Source organism: Lepidochelys olivacea (genome assembly GCF_965140295.1).
Source record: "Lepidochelys olivacea isolate rLepOli2 genome assembly, chromosome: 7".
NCBI classification, from domain to species: Eukaryota; Metazoa; Chordata; order Testudines; family Cheloniidae; genus Lepidochelys; species Lepidochelys olivacea.
The window spans coordinates 14,676,629-14,693,707 of NC_140417.1; the positions used below are offsets into that span (position 1 = coordinate 14,676,629).

General features: G+C 39.2%; 1 protein-coding gene across 7 annotated transcripts in view; it reads left to right on the top strand.

Annotated features, from left to right (window-relative positions):
- The window catches only part of LOC311523328 (contactin-4), a 648,631-nt gene that overhangs the window by 609,343 nt on the left and 22,209 nt on the right, over nt 1–17,079 (top strand). For 4 of the 7 annotated variants that reach the window (XM_084633191.1, XM_084633189.1, XM_084633190.1 and 1 more), the window contains 2 exons: nt 6,707–6,882; nt 11,915–12,035. In XM_084633191.1, coding sequence (XP_084489317.1) covers nt 6,707–6,882; nt 11,915–12,035 — 297 coding nt within the window. The remainder of the gene's footprint in view (nt 1–6,706; nt 6,883–11,914; nt 12,036–17,079) is intronic. The other 3 variants (XM_084633193.1, XM_084633194.1, XM_084633195.1) reach the window with 3 other exon arrangements.

Sequence of the window (17,079 nt, forward strand, 5' to 3'; positions counted from 1 at the left end):
CCAGGACAGTGGGGATTGGGCTTTGCTTTTGCCACCCACCCACCCAGTGCAGTGAGGACTCAGGTGGGCTCATGCTTCGGTTCCCCACTCCTGGGGTCATGTAGTGATTTTTGTTGTCCGAAGGGGGTCGCGGTACAATGAAGTTTGAGAACCCCTGATCTAGTGATTACAATATAGGAAGGGGGGGCCGTGGCTCCTGGATTGTTTTTCTGTTGAGCACTTCCAGTGACTTGTGTAACCTTGAGAAAGTCATTTTGGCAAAAAATGTAAACATAGGGACTTGAAGCTAAGCATTTACATCTGTATTTAGGCACCTAAATAAGCTGTCTGGTGCTCGAGGTGCTAAAGCAATGGAAATGGTAGGTGCCCATTGTTATGATGGGGGACGTTTGTACAATGCACCCCACATACAGAGGAGAGAGAGAGAGTCCCCACCCTGAAGAGTTTATAATCCAAATAGACAAGGGTGGGGAAAGGGAAGCGCTATTATCCCCATTTTACAGATGTGGAACTGAGGCACACAGAGACTGATTTGTCCAAGTGTTGCAGGGAGTTTGTAACAAAGCCAGGAAGTGAACCCCCAGCTCACAGGTCCCAGTCCTGTGTCAATATCACAAGGCTTGTCTTCTTCAGCCGAGTACCTCTGAAAATCAGGTCACTTGTTTAGATGACTAAATACATATTTCGGTCCCTAACTTTAGAGACCCACATATGAAAACGTTGGCCCTACGTCTCTTTGGGATCAATCATTTGAGATGCTCAACTCCCACTGAATCACAACTCCTTTTGTTTGTCTCAAGTCCTGAGCATGTTGCAAACGGTATTCAGCCTTCTGAGGTTTAAAATACTCTATCCTCCCACCTCATTCAGGACTTAGGATGCTTCATCCTTTTTTTGCTAAGCACTTTGATGTCCTTGAATGAAAGACATTACGGTTATTAACATTATAGCATTCCCATCCGTTCACAGTCTGAGCACACAACATTGCCAGGTTGGAAGTGAACACACTTGAAATGGGACCCTGTGTGGCGGTGTAATGCAATGGACCAGCAGACCAGCCTAGCTCTAGTTAGAAATCCCCAATTCATTTGAAGTCTTTTTGGTCACTAGGGATAAACTGTTATCCACTGTGGTGTCATTCATTACTCTGTTGTTGCTCACTCGTTTCATTCAGCAGCTGACACTCTCACATCGGGCATTGGCTTTAAAACAACGCATCCGTCTCTGACTGTCTGCCTCTGATTTATTTATGTTGCTTATTTTGTGCCACAGCAGATTGTGTCCCACTGTGTCATGTATTCTAGATCAACATGACACAACACAGCACTGCGTGATCTACAACAAGCAAATATGGCAATATGGAGCTGTTTATTCTAAACAAACAATCCCTCCTAATGGACACAGAATCAATTAAAAAAAATCAGGGCAAGCTGGTTTCTTTTCAAATTGGATAATTTGTTCCCCTCAAATATCGGTGATACATACAGCTGGGCGGTTTGAAACTATCAAATGTGTAGCAACTTCCCGAAATGAGACATGAAAACCAAATAGTGCAAACAGCCAGAGAAGATTTTCTTCTGGTAGAATACAAGTAACAAAAGCAACAGTTACAGCAGGCACACTGATGACAAATGCTACCCACATCTTCTCACATTGAAGGTTAACAGGTAAACTCTTGCTAAAAATATAGTCCAACATAAGCAAACTAAACTAATGAGAAATACAGCAGATTCTGGTAGCCTGCAATCAACAGTAAAACTAAGAGAAACAATGCAGATCAAAAGATAGGTCAGGAAAGCTTGAATACTCTATGAGGGTTCTTTTGTACGTATTATGGGCCAGATCCTTTGCTGGTGTCAATTGGCATAGCTTCACTGAAATCAATGGAATAGTGCTGATTTACACTAGTTGAGGATCTGGCCCTGTAAGCATATTCTCTTCTCAAAAGACCTAAGCTTTCAAAACACACTGGAAACATAAATGATCTTTCAGATATAGTTGGCATGCAAAAAGATATTGTATGTAAAATAAGAAAATGAAGTTTCCTTTACATGATAAGCACTAAAACTTTGGTCCTGAAAATTGCTGACTTGAGGGGAAGAAAAGAAAAAAGCAGCTTTCCTCCTCTCCTGAGCTTTCAGTGACACCTACAGACAAGAGTGTTAACTACTCATTGACAGTATTTGTAGCAGTGAGTCAGATCAAACTGTAAATCTCATCATTTACTGCCTGTCCTCTCAATACTTATCTAGGAAAGCCTTTTTATTAATTATGGTTGAACTCCGTCCCTCTGCAATGGAAATTGAACTCTTTCATTGTACGCCAAGGCTGCATTTGGACCTATATATATTAATCTATGATATATACTTACATATATGCATACAAAACATGCTATTTCACTCAGTTGCCCTTTTTTCTTAATCTGTCATTAGTTCCTTTTCACAACTGGAAAGTGGGGAGGATTTTTTACCTATTTGGTGTTTGAAGAAAATAAAAACCTCTAGAGAAACTGAACATTACCTTTTTCAATTTAATATTTCCAATGGTATCCGTGCAGTAATGCTAGCTGAACTTTCTCAGAACTCCCATTCAACAACTTTGATTGCTCTTATTTTTGAAGCCATACCAATGTGCACAAGAAGGCTTCCAAAAGCAAATGTTCACTTGAATCGCAAATAAAAAAACCTTTCCATTTGACCACTTTTTAAAAACAATTAGCTGCCCTTGGAAATCTTCCTTTGTGTAAAGGTTACTTAACAAAGATAGCTGAGGAAAATAATCTGTATTTAGGAGAACATCATGGTGGAAAAACAAAAAAAACCCCGCTCTGCTGTAGTATATAGGTAAATGGTTCATTCGTCTTTCTTGTATAGTAACTAAGAGCAATAGAGAATGAATAAATAAATAGTTATTTCATAGCAAATTTTGACTAGCTCATAAAAATCCTTGTTGTAGCTAACTTTGAAATATGGAGGCTAACCAGAACAAATTTGGTGTCATTGAAGCACTCTCTTTGATTAAAACTATGCTTGATTCAAACTATGACTTTTAACAATGCAAATCAAATAACTTTGATTACCATTTGGCCTCATATTGCCAAGGTCTGCCACTTGACTGTCCTCAGCTGGCTTGTGCATAACACTTTCCATTTGCTGCTGCAACTAGGACTATTAAATAGAACTTTTTTTTTACTTCTCCAGTCTTTGAACACAGATTGGTAACCATTCTCCCCAGAGTGATTTGTAAATTGCATCATAGAGGGCTCACATTCATGCTAAATGTGACTAGGGTCAAAGTCTTGCCTGTATTCCACTCAGGTGTCATTTGTCATCAGGCTGTATCAGCCATTCAGTGAAAAACAGTATGTTAAAATATAACATCACTATGCTTCTCGACACTAAGGGATTAGGAACCTGAGGCAAGGGCACCTGTAGCTCCCATCGATCTCCACTGGGATTAAGTTTAGCATCTCGGAAAGCGTGTGTGTGTGTGTGTGTGTGTGTATATATCAGCAACCATTCCGTGCCCTTCCCTTCCCTTTTGTAGTGATGACCTCTTGCATTTTTGCAGGATGTCACAGGGAAGTGCAGACTAGACTCAGCAAAAACTAGCCACTAATACTTGTGTAGAGCCCAATCCTGCAAGATAAATTATAGGACTCTAGTAGAAGCTGAAGGTGATCAGGACAAAAGCTGGGTGGGCAAAAGAGATTTTTCAGTTTGTTAAAAGAACAGGAGGACTTGTGGCACCTTAGAGGCTAACAAATTTATTAGACCATAAGCTTTTGTGGGCTACAGCCCACTTCATCAGATGTTAGCAATTCCAAAAAGTTAAAAAAACAAAACAAAAACAGTTCAGGTCCACTGAAATATTTTGTTTAGACAAAACAAACATTTTATTTTGATTTTAAGCATTTTAAACCTTTTAGATATTTTTAAATAAAATTACTGGAAATTTTGAAATGAAAATATGTTTCTAACTGAAAAACTAATCATTTTAACTGGCCATTTCAACATTTTTGGAAAATTTTATTGACTTTTTTCCAAAATAAGAAAATTCAGCAAAAGCAACACAAATTCAAGAAATATTTTGGTGTCACCAAATCTGCATTTTTTAAACTAAGTGAAAAGGTTAGTGCAAAAAAAATTTGCCCAACTCTGCTCATAAACTTGTAGGAGACACTCGTTTCTTCTCAGGATCACACCCTTAAACATTTTATGGGATTTTTGGAGAGGGTTGAGGGAGTTCCTGTCTAAATGATTATTGTAATCCTGCTAGGATTTTATGGTAGCATTAATGATGTGTTAGGACATGTAGAGCCTTTGATAGGTGGGTTTTTTATCATTATTATTATTTGAAATTATTCGGGGGATGGGTGGACAGAAATGGTAAATTAAGATTTCCTTTGAAATGCTAAGTGCCCTCAATTTCCATTAACTTTACTTCACAGGATCAGGCCCACAGGGAATTTTGCATGAGCTTAGCAACACCAATGTAACCCTCACTGGTACAAACCCTAGAGTAACATGCTTGATTGCTGTAAAGAGTAGCTTGAATCAAGTGTGTCTTAATCCATTCCAGGGGGTTGGGTGGAAACCAATGTACTCAATCCTTTAGACTCTGAACCTCTAGCTAACATATAACATTTATAATGAAACACAATAGTCAGTACAGATGTTGTAGGCCTACTTGTGGTAACACTACACCTGAGTTGAGAGGCACCATACTGTATTTCCTTACCTGTTCTGCTAATTTTCCTGCTACACATTGTGGAAATCTGTATTACCCAAGTCTTCTATTCTTTGTATTTATGTAGTTAGTGAACCAACAACAGTCCAACTTCATTCTAAAGTCCATATGGTTTGAAAGCATGCCTAACAAAGTCAGTGGGATTCTTTTTCTCTTGACTTCAGTGGGGTTTGAATCAAGCCCTAAATGCCCAGGTTTTAAACATTTACCTTTGGATTAGATACATCATGTAGGAGATGCCTAAACAATAATTTTATCATCCTACTGCGGGAGGCCAACCCAGTTATCCCAGCAATCTGCCAAGCTACAGTGCTGTCAGACCCTATTAGATTGGGCTCCTCAGGTGAGTTAGGTGGCCAGATGCCTATTTTCCCCAGCTTGTGAATCACTTTGGGGCATAGGCAGATGAGCACCCAGACACCCACAGTAGGGCAGCAATGTGCATGCTCAGAGACAGAAGCAAAAACAACTTGGGAACATTTACTGCAAAAACTTAGGTGCCAAGTGAGTTTAGGCATCTACAGGGTTTCAGTGGAAGTTTTGTGCATCCCAGCAGTCCCTGAAACTGGGACTTAGATGCCTAAAACAGACAGATGCATAACTTCTTTTGTACATTCAGGCCCTTGTCCCCTGGCCTTGTCTTTTAACAAGTTCTAAAATGTTCAGCAGTGTTTATGCATAATGTTTGCGTCAATGGCATGATGAGAAATATTCCTTAATATCATTACATTAGTGATTATTTAGTCTTTGACAATTAGGTATATGGTGGAATATTTGCTTTGTTGTATCTCTGGAAATGCCTCTTGGATTCTGTTGCCTAAGTATCGAAACATCTGATATCTCAAGACAGAATGAGAAATCCTTCATAAAGAGCTATTTGGGAGGAAGAGTCACTGCTATTTTAAAGCCAAAATAATTTTTTTTAGCTTCAAAGGCATGTAAATCAAGGGTGGGTTGAGAGGAAGTATCTGTTGAGATCTACAGTATAAGCTTTGAAATTGTAATAATGGTAAAATTCATCCTTGTGTAAAGAGCCAGCATATGGCTTATGCATCACTTAAACTCTCCCAGTTAAGAGGAATGTGGTGCATAGACCTTGTGTCGGCCCTCTTCAAAACAAAGAATTTCACCCAAAATGAATGGACTTAAGAGCATCAGAATTTGGAAGATGGTAAACAGATGTACCAAACAAATACACAGTTTGTGATAAGAGCCATGAATAAAGGAGATTCTGAATGTATTTAGTTTAATTTTAATATGTTCTTGCTTCACTTTGATTGCTGCTGCTTTAGAACTCTGTATGATTCAGGCAAGAAGTGCATGTTAGTCCATGAATGAATGGTGTCAAGGTAGTGCTCAGTTTGGGGAATACTCGCAACTTTTTTTGATAACACTAGTGAACCAATACATTCGCTGATAAACCTTGCAGCATGTATTCCCAGATAAAAGGAAAGTGATCAACTGACAATGGTTATAATAAAGGGAGGATAAACAGGTTCTGATGAAATATTCTCTGATCTTTGGCCCCTCCCCTAAATTTGAACCAAGCCTTTCAAATTTGATACCCCTTCTCCCCATCCCCTCTCCACATCTGGTCATTACCTTTTTATTTTCATACACCTCTCCCTGCACTTCTAGGCTTCAGATGAAAGCAGACATCCTGAAAGATTTGCAGGTGGTATTTTCAACTCAGCTGAAAACAGAGGGCTCAAGGGCCTGTTCTTACAAAATTCCCAGCCCACTTTTACAAACTTAATAGTTCAATTGTTCCTTTAAGCATCCTCCTAACTCTTCAGTTCTTCTCCTAATTGAACCTCTTAACTTTTTAAAAGTTCACTCACCAATAAAGAGGTTGCAACAAGCTGCCTAGTGTTGTAATCAGCTCTTGAAATCTGTGTATTTCTAAAGGAGAAGGGAGTCATTCTTCTTTTGTGTATTCTCTGTTTATTGTATACAGATCCAACACGGGTTGTCGTACCACCTTCCAGCACAGATGTCACTGTTGGAGAAAGTATTGTCCTGCCTTGCCAGGTATCTCATGATCACTCGCTAGATATTATGTTTACTTGGTCATTTAATGGACACCTGATAGACTTTGAGAAAGACGGGGATCACTTTGAAAGAGTTGGAGGGGTAAGTATTAATATGAACTACCCCCAAAAGCCATTCATATGTTATACTGAGACACAAGTAATGACCATGGATAACTGAGAAAAGGACTGTCTACACAGAATCAAACTTAAAGGGAAAGATAAAGTAGTGATATATCCCTGCTAATAGTGAGAACTGTATCTTGTGTTTTACTGACTAATAAGCAAAGCATTAAATAGGTACTGTATCCCAGTTTGTAGTAATTCATATATAGCCCAATATGACTGGTATTTCTCAAGGTCTATTTTTCTGTGGATTCTTGAGGGACATATTTTATACCAATAAATCCCACTAATGCTAAAGAGCCGTACAATACATTGGCAATTCCCTTTGGGTAGAGATTTCTTAATCTGCCCCAAGGTGAATAAATTCCTTAGCGTTCTCCTCCTTGCTGAAACAGCAAAGTATAAATTGAATGTAATTGTAAAACTCTATATTCACATAAAAAGTAGAAAGAATTTGGGGAACACACTTTTCTGGAGCTCTGTAACCTGTTTGATTAGTCTTTGTCATTGTCAGTATATTTCTGTGCCCCCATAAATCAATGTTTACTCACCCTTGTTCCAGTTTATATCTGCAAAATAAGTATCCCCCTGTCCTGCAAACTACAACAGTGTTGCCTCTGGGATCAGGTTTTCTTTCAATGTTTTACCATCTGATTTTTCTGTTCGTGTGATATGGCTGGCTGGTATTAGCACCACTTAATACTACTTTGTTTATCTGAAATCTAAACTGTGACACCAGATAATGCAAATATTTTCAATGACCAAAGAATATGATACTCGTAGGTTACAAAGATTGTGTCCATGAAAACATGGTATTGAGTAAAAGAGCAGGTTTGATAAGAGTTTTTTAACCATTTTGTTCACATTCAAAATGTAAAGTATCTCATTACAGAATAGACTATGGGATTAGGAAAGCATCCATAAAAATTCTCTCTGCCTTATGAGTTACATTATTTCATTTCAAATTCACTTAACTAGTGACCCTACACCTTTCACCTCTAGGTCAGTAGTCAAATGCAGCTCCCAAAGTTATTACTGTCTGATCACTGCCTAGCAGCCTGTGTGAAATGTGTCCATTTTCTTCTAGAGTTGTTTGGAGCACATCAGAAAACAACTGCCGTAATCGGCACTAATTAACACTTTTGTTAGCAGCCCCCATGGAGAGTCTTCAAGCCAAATGGGCATAGGGCATGAACCACCCTCTCCTGTCTGCTGAGGCATGGTAAATTGGTGTGACAGTGTGGGGAAGTTTGCCCAACTGCTACCTGTGCCAAACCTCTTCTGTCTGTCAGTAGAAGGCTTCTGTCTCCATGGCTGTGAATCTAGTACCCTTATGGCCATTAAACTCACTGAAAAGACCTCCATGCCTTAACCTTATCGTTTTCTTTTGTTTTTAAAACAAAAGACATTGGGCCCATTCCTGGTCCCATTGAAATCGATGGGAATTTTCACATTTAGTTGAATGGAATCAAGATTTGGCCATTTTTATAGTATTAACGGGTCATACTGTCTTTTCTCTTCAAGGATCCACTGCATGGCAGACAGTGCAGCAGGAAGAACACCATGAGGCAGCCAATCTTTCTGCATGGTACCTTGTCTGTGACAGTATGTTTGAGGTTTAACTTAATAGATGTAGGTTGGTATTTTCAAAAGAACCTAACGGAGTTAATGCATCCATTCAATGGAAGTCGGGTGCTGTTTAGGGATGGGCCCTTTTGAAGATCCCAGCTGCAGTGAATAAAATAATTGTCAAAGCCACTAAGTTGAAGTCATTTCTCAAAGGCTAAGCCGTAAATATACTTTTGCAGTCAAGGTCCTCTGTATGAAGATGACAACCTCATGGTGCTTTTGGTGTTCCTGCAGTGGTCACAAGCAGGTTTCCTCATGGGCCCTGTAGGAAACAAAAGTGCTTACTACTTCAGTACAAAGTCCTAGAGTTGCCTTTGAAAAGAAAACAAGGGAGCAAGGCAGGAATAGAGTCCATTTCATTAATCACATCAGTACTTGGCCTCTCTACTGAGATTATTGACATAGGTATCTCATTTGAAAGGGGATTTAGTAATGTGAATCCATACCCAATTAGAATGAGATCTCATTATATGTGGACTCATGAACAGCCATCCTGAGGTAATAACTTTCAGTCACTAATGAGGATCAAACTGTTGACCTAGAGGTGAAAGGAGCCCCTGAGTCATACAATGCACCTTAACATCTAAGTTCTTAACAGTCATTTAAGGCAATCTAAGGCACTGTTGTCAGTAGTTTGAAATATGAATAATACACTCGCTGCTTTAATGTGTTTTCACCTGTAATTGTTTTAATTTTCACACTTTTTTGTAATACCAACCATCTCTGGGAGTCCTTACAGATTGGGTGCTATAAAATGTATGTGATTAAGTCAGGGCCGTCCCTAGGGAGGTGCGGGGCCTGGGGCGGAAGTGACAAATCCATCACTTTCGGGACTGACCCATCACTTCCGGGACTGACCGCACTGGCCCACGGGGCCCCCCAAAACATGGGGCCCGGAGCGGTCACCCCAATTCACCATACCCCAGGGACAGCCCTGGATTAAGTCATTATAAAGGAGGTTTAAAATAGGAATAACAGATCCATGAGTCTCTCCCAACAACCAACCAAACTTTTGGATGTTATTATTCTGATTGAAAAGAATTGATAACACAGATGAAAAGTTTTCACCTCTTAAATTTTCAGAGGGGTAGAGCATGGGCTGAGTTGTTGTGTGTGACTTCTTTTGAGGTCATTTGGGCCCACAGGACCAAAATCCCTCGCAGTTCACTGAAAAATAAAGTTCACTCGTGTTTCATTTGAATAAAAAATTTGAGAACTGGGTTGTGTGCAGTATTTCGTACAGAGATGGAATCCATCTATGCTATTTTTCACATTTCCTATTTCATCTAGTTGTACCCACTCCATTTTGTGGGGGTCTGTTGAGGGTTTAATCTAACCTAGTTGCAACAGAAAAAAAATATTTAATTTCATTTTTTCCCCTTGTCTGCTTGCGTTCAATGTAGCTAACAGAAAAGATGGAAGAAACCAAATATGTATTCACTAGAAATAGTGGAGGGAACGAAAAAGGTTTCCACATGTGGCTTTCATGGACATTTCACAAAGTTAGAGCCTCTTCTAGACTTTAAGCAGAGTAATGGTCTCCATTTACATTTGTCAGGTGTGAAATTTAGTGCTGCGGGGAAAAGCAAATGCAATTTATGAGCCTTGCTGTTATCATTTTGAGGGGTTGTCAAGGTTCCTCCCCCACTCTGAACTCTAGGGTACAGATGTGGGGACCTGCATGAAAAACCTCCTAAGCTTATCTTTACCAGCTTAGGTCAAAACTTCCCCAAGGTACAAAATATTCCACCCGTCGTCCTTGGATTGGCCGCTACCACCACCAAACTAATACTGGTTACTGGGGAAGAGCTGTTTGGACGCATCTTTCCCCCAAAAATACTTCCCAAACCTTGCACCCCACTTCCTGGACAAGGTTTGGTAAAAAGCCTCACCAATTTGCCTAGGTGACTACAGACCCAGACCCTTGGATCTTAAGAACAATGAACAATCCTCCCAACACTTGCACCCCCCAATTCCTGGGAAATGTTGGATAAAAAGCCTCACCAATTTGCATAGGTGACCACAGACCCAAACCCTTGGATCTGAGAACAATGAAAAAGCATTCAGTTTCTTACAAGAAGACTTTTAATAAAAATAGAAGTAAATAGAAATAAAGAAATCCCCCCCTGTAAAATCAGGATGGTAGATATCTTACAGGGTAATTAGATTCAAAAACATAGAGAACCCCTCTAGGCAAAACCTTAAGTTACAAAAAAGATACACAGACAGAAATAGTTATTCTATTCAGCACAATTCTTTTCTCAGCCATTTAAAGAAATCATAATCTAACACATACCTAGCTAGATTACTTACTAAAAGTTCTAAGACTCCATTCCTGGTCTATCCCCGGCAGAAACCCAGCCTAAGACAGACACACAGACCCTTTGTTTCTCTCCCTCCTCCCAGCTTTTGAAAGTATCTTGTCTCCTCATTGGTCATTTTGGTCAGGTGCCAGCGAGGTTACCTTTAGCTTCTTAACCCTTTACAGGTGAGAGGAGCTTTCCCCTGGCCAGGAGGGATTTCAAAGGGGTTTACCCTTCCCTTTATATTTATGACAGGGGTGGTGAACAAAATGAATTTGAAGATGCAACATATCACTCAAAGATCTGCATTCTAGGGTACACAGCAACAGAGACAGCTGTTTCTAGTGATTACACTTGACAGGGGCAAAAGGGACAAAAGGGACAAAAATTTCAAACTTTTTATTAATATTCTTCACTGAAGATACCATAATCACAATCTTAAATTGAGATTTCTAATGTACTGAAAGCATTGTGTCTGGTGAAGAGTATAGAAATATTGAGATACATATACATACATAAACATAATTAGTTCTATTCAACTGTTAATCAGACATGCATTAGTGTTGTTCCATCCTAGGTGAAGCAAGATTTCCTTAGAGAGTACTGTTCTCATTATCTTTAATATATAAATGGTGGGCAATCAAAATGCTGGCTGAAAGACAAGGTTGTCAAACTATATGCCTCCTAATTTAGGCTGATTTTCACCTATGAAATGGCTGTAGGCGGAACATAGGTATCTGAATACCAATTAAGTCTATAAATTGGATGGCTGGAGAGATAAATAAGGAATCATAGAGAACCTGCCTCACATAAATTTTGTCACATCATTTTAATGGTAAACTGTCTACCTGACCCACCAGACTCCCCTATCCCTTGTAGAAACTATAATTTTAGAAATGCTACTGCTCTTATCTTCAAGGCAGGTTCACATATTTGTAATAGGCCACACAGCTTCCATTACTAATGTTTTCATCAGCCGGTGTAAAATAAATCCATTAGTCACAGTGTCCTTCATGTGGTAATGATGTTTAGAGCTCATTAAAAAGTAATTGTAATCACTTTTCCCTACTTTATCAGCAGGATTCAGCTGGTGATTTGATGATCAGAAGCATCCAGCTGAAGCATGCTGGGAAATACGTCTGCATGGTGCAAACAACTGTGGACAAGCTATCGGCTACTGCAGACCTGATTGTAAGAGGTATTTGAATTTTGTTGTTGTTGTAAAACTACTTTTTACACTGTCTGCTGTTCTTAGTAATACAATGCATGGTCTCAGAGAAATTCCCAACACCTTCTCATTATTGTAAGAAATAAGCTATGAGGTACCACACAGTACATTTTCCAAATACTGCACACAAAAATCCTTCTATGTGTGTTTATATAGCCATCACAAAACTTTCATAACTTGCAGAAACAAGATTTTGTATTGAGTTACTTCTGCAGCTGAAATACATTAATGTTAATTCACTAAATTCGTTGCTGTCAATACTGCATTGCTTCTCCAGATTAATCATGATCTAGTAAAACGACCGTCATGTTAACTTTGAGATCAAATCCTTAGTGTGCTTAGATGATCTGTGAATCTGGCCTTTAATTTGAATGTATTAAATCTCTATTCTGGGTCATTGGCATGAATATAGCCTGGATTCAGTGTACAGTTGCTGTGTGGGGAAAAATAATTGTTAGTTTCAACCAAACCAGTTTCTAAAATGCCCATTCTGCTCATGCAAGGTGCTGAGCAATCTCAGTTCCTACCAATTTCAGCGGAAGTTGAGGATGCTCAGTTCCTCATAGCAAAGGACACTGTCCCAAAACCCAGACCTGCAACTTGCTCTAGTTGCCTTTGTTAGGTTGCCTCAGCAAAGCAGTTATGAATGGTATCGGAATTGAGATCAAATTGGACTCTCTCCCCACTGAAGGTGTCCCTCTGGGTCAAGATAAAGGCACATACATTTTGGGCAGCGTGAGGAGAAGCTTGCATTCTTATCTGCCAATGGAAGACTTCAGTTTTTATTGCTGTCTACCCAATGTATTCCACAAGCTTTCATTTCACTCCAAAAGGAAAAAGAGAAAACTGTGTAGCAAGGGCTAAATCCTGCACCCCTCACCTATCGGCTGTGGCAGTTTTGTCAGAGTAAAACATACAAGATTAGGCCATAAACCTACCGTCACAAATGCACCCCTGTGTATAGATGGGAATTCCTGAAATCAAAATCCTATTTTATGAGTTTAAATATGTTTACTACTTTAGGAGGTGAATGCTGAAGTTCTTAACCACAGGCAAGCTGTCAGAGTCTAGCAGAGGAGAAATTATTACTGTCCATTTAAGAAGACAACCATGGTTTTTCAGTCCTTCCCTGGTAGGATAAAAGACACTATTGCTGTTCTGAATGTTTTCTCTATTTAATGAGGATGATGCTCAGATCAGCACTTAAATGCCAATAACTTAAACTACTAAGTATTTAAATTAGTAGTATGTGAAGTTCTTAAGTGATATTGCATACTTCTTTTTACAGGAGACAAAGTCTGCTAGGAATTTGTCAACACCATTCTTAGAAGAAAACATATTCTAAAAAGCCCAGTGAACACAATGAATGATTTAGGTCTTTTGTTCCTAACTCCGAATTTCTCTTTATTCGATTGGCAAAATAGTTGAGAAAAGCTATACCTATGGGAGGAATGACTGTAACATTCATATTTTCTCCTCATGAATCTATCAACACATGCTGATGAAAGCTGTTGATGAAATGTCATGTGCCAGATCATCAAATCATTGTTTGTGACGGCATATGTGAAGCAAAAACTCATTAATTGCTATACCCAACATCCCCTGTCCAATAAGGAAAGCTACTACCCCATATCCCCAGAGAGCTTTAAGTACTACAATTACATTGCTGTTTCATATTTTTTGTCTTTTATTGTTTCAGATAAATATTTTTGCATAAACATTTCAAAACAGTCCGCTGGTGGGAACATGAGTTAGGTAACTTCCCGTAAACCAGCTCTGTAAGCAGTCAACAAGAACATGATTCTTACAACAAAATGACCACAAAGATAGCAGAAATAGTGACCTTGCCACCACAAAAAACACCAGTCTGAACTAGGGTGACCAGGTGTCCTGATTTTATAGGGACAGTCCTGATTTTGGGGGTCTTTTTCTCACATAAGCACCTATTACCCCCGACCTTCTGTCCCAATTTTTGACATTTGCTATCTGGTCAGCCTAGTCTGAACCTTTTCCTAAAAGATTGTTGTCCCATGACAACTATGCACACTCTTGTTGATTCTGCCTCCTCGATTGAAAAGTAGTGCCATTTTTGTTGCTAATTGTACTGATCTTACCAAAATAAAGAAATCATTCAAACGTAAGTGAAGGGGGAAAAAAGGCCAGGGAAACTATGGTAACTTTCTGTGTCAAGATGGGTGAGGAAACAAAAAGCAGGTAACTTATTGATAAGGGTTTATCCATGCCACAAAGGCAGATAAATGTATTGACTAAACATTAGGATGTGCGACTGGGAGCCATAGCTCCCGAGCTTCACTTTTAGTTCTGCCACTGACCCTTATGAGTAGTCATTTATGTCCTCAGCTTCCATATCCATTATTAGGCTGAAAAATACCTATTGCACCATTGTGAGGCCATACTGAGGGCTGTCCTTACTAGTAGATCTGGCAAAAGTTTCTCAGACTAATAGTTTATTAGTCCACAAAAAAAGAAACAGTTTCAGCTTGACCTGTAACTATTCATAAACTATTGGTATAATTTTGCCTATTCCCAAACAGACAGAGAATGAGGAGGAGGTGGTGGTGATGCTATTCCCCACCTGACAACCATTAGCCCAGTGGTTAGGGCACACACCTGGGATGTGGGTTCAAATCCCTGGTCTGAAACAGACTTTCTTTTTATTCACCAAAATATTTCTGATTCAGTTCAACCGAAATGAAAAATATTTTGGGGTTTTTTTTCTTGAACTGCCACCAAACTGACAAATCAGTTATTTGCCAAGCTCTACTTACTAGAGGTTTATGTGGAGTCACACCACCACAGAGGAAGCTGTTTGTGATGACCGGGGCATGGGCAGTCAAACCGCTTGATTCGAAGCCAGGATCAGAGTCATAGGTGTTGTAAGATGCCACCAGTATGGTGCTCTGCTCTGTTCAATGATGATAACAGTTGGCTGTGTGCATGTTCCCTCTGTGTACTGCCCCGGCTCTGCGCAGATAGTTGACACAGCAGATCCTGAGAGAACTGCCCACGGCCCCCTAGGCCAGACAAAGACATCCACTCAGGGATGCATTCTTATACACAGGTACAAACAAGTTACACATCACTCCTGATGCATCAAGGTACAACCCCTCTGCTTGTTGGGGTGCTGCCTCTCTCCTGGTACATGTTAGTTTGAACAAACAACTCTATCCATCATGTTATCCATTTGACCCTGTCTTTTAGGATGGGTCAGCCTGTTCCTCATTATCTCTGTGGAATGTGTTCGTACCAGTCTCTTCTTCCTGGCACCTGTTTATCCTATTAGTACTTGATACCCTTTAGATATGTGTGTAGTCCATCTTATTACATTCTCCCACTTTTTGTCTTTTTATGGAGAGGATGTTTCACCATCGTCCTGGAAAAGCATAATGCATGGACTACAGATAACCCAGTGGGCTAAACAGTGTTATGTGGTTACCTCATTTTACTATCCATACACTTATGCCCCACCTGTCTTTTTAGTCTGCACATTCCCTCGTACGACTGATAGGCAGATTTTATTATCCAATTATTTTTTAGTCCTTTATGATGGACCTGGGAATGTTAGGCCCGGGACCATGACTGAGGAATGTAGTATTATGATTGAGTCTTAGAGGCACTCCCAAATAATTAATACATATGAATAATATGGATATGGCATATATATTTGTAGCATATATGGGTATATATGTATAGTATTTATGTGTACATATGACACAACCTTATATCCAAGCATAACCATGTTTTTGCAGTCTGGTATTGTACTCTGGCCCTTTTACTTTGGTGACACATATAGACTCCTATTAGGGCAATTACAGTTATCACCTCTATCATCATTAGCAGTAGGCTGAGTGTTTTGAAATATTGGGATAGGCATTGTTATAGTGTTTTCCACAGCATTATGTATATGAGAAGTAAAACAGAAATTTGGACTAGTGACACTACAAATGAGGCCTTTATATATAAATGTCTTGTAATTAGTTATTACCCAGTATTGTGCATTCATGTTATGAGTTACCCTTATTGCTGGTTGTCATCTTCTGGTAAGCTTTGCTGGGCAGGAAACAGGAATGGGTAGCTTCTCTGTTCCATGAATTGCACTGCCCCATGATACACCAGTAGTAGATGTGGATCCAGCTGTTTCTAAGGATGTTGTTTTCCAGATAACCTACTGAATGGACAGTAACCAATTTATCAAATATCGCTGTGTCAGGATGTAGTATTGGTATCCCGACACTGAGCAAGATTGTTTTGAATAACAGGTGCCTTAGTTAGGAGGAAGTGTCAGTGACCCACATTATGACTGATACTAACAGGGAATTTGTTTACCCAATTTGTAGTTACTGTGTAACTTAATTTCTTTACCAATTTATTTTTTTCCTTGCCTTCATGTTGTTTGCTGCCATTCATTTGATGATTTTTACCTGTGTGTTGGTTAAGCGGTTTAGCAAGGTTATGCGCCTTGTAAACGCTGTACAGCAATAACACAATACAGAAATAATACCACAGTACAACGATAATACGGTAGTACAGCAATAATACAGCTGTTTTTACACAGGAACCAAGTTGAAATTAAATGACAGTTTCTCCTGGTCCAGCTAGTGCTTTTTAGCTGATAGTTAACTTACTTGTCCATATATGAAGATAGAGGTGTATTTGACCAGTCTCTTATTTATAAAGCACTTCATTTTTCTTTTCTTGATGCTTGGTAGTTTCTTCACTGTATACTGATATTTTCTGGTGTCTTCAGGGTGTGATATTTTCTAGTGTCTTTGGTCTGTGGGATGCAATTTAAACAATTGTTGTGAGTTAACATAGTAAAGTTTTTTGTTTGTTTTCCTTTTTTGTTTTTGTTTTCAGTAACCCAAACTTACTACAAAGTTTAACTTAGTTTGTTTACAATGTAATAGGGACAACATAATAGGGACCAAGTCTTTTATAACACAAGCTATACTTTTGCAATTGTTGTATAGACAGTCATTTTCATTTGAGGTGC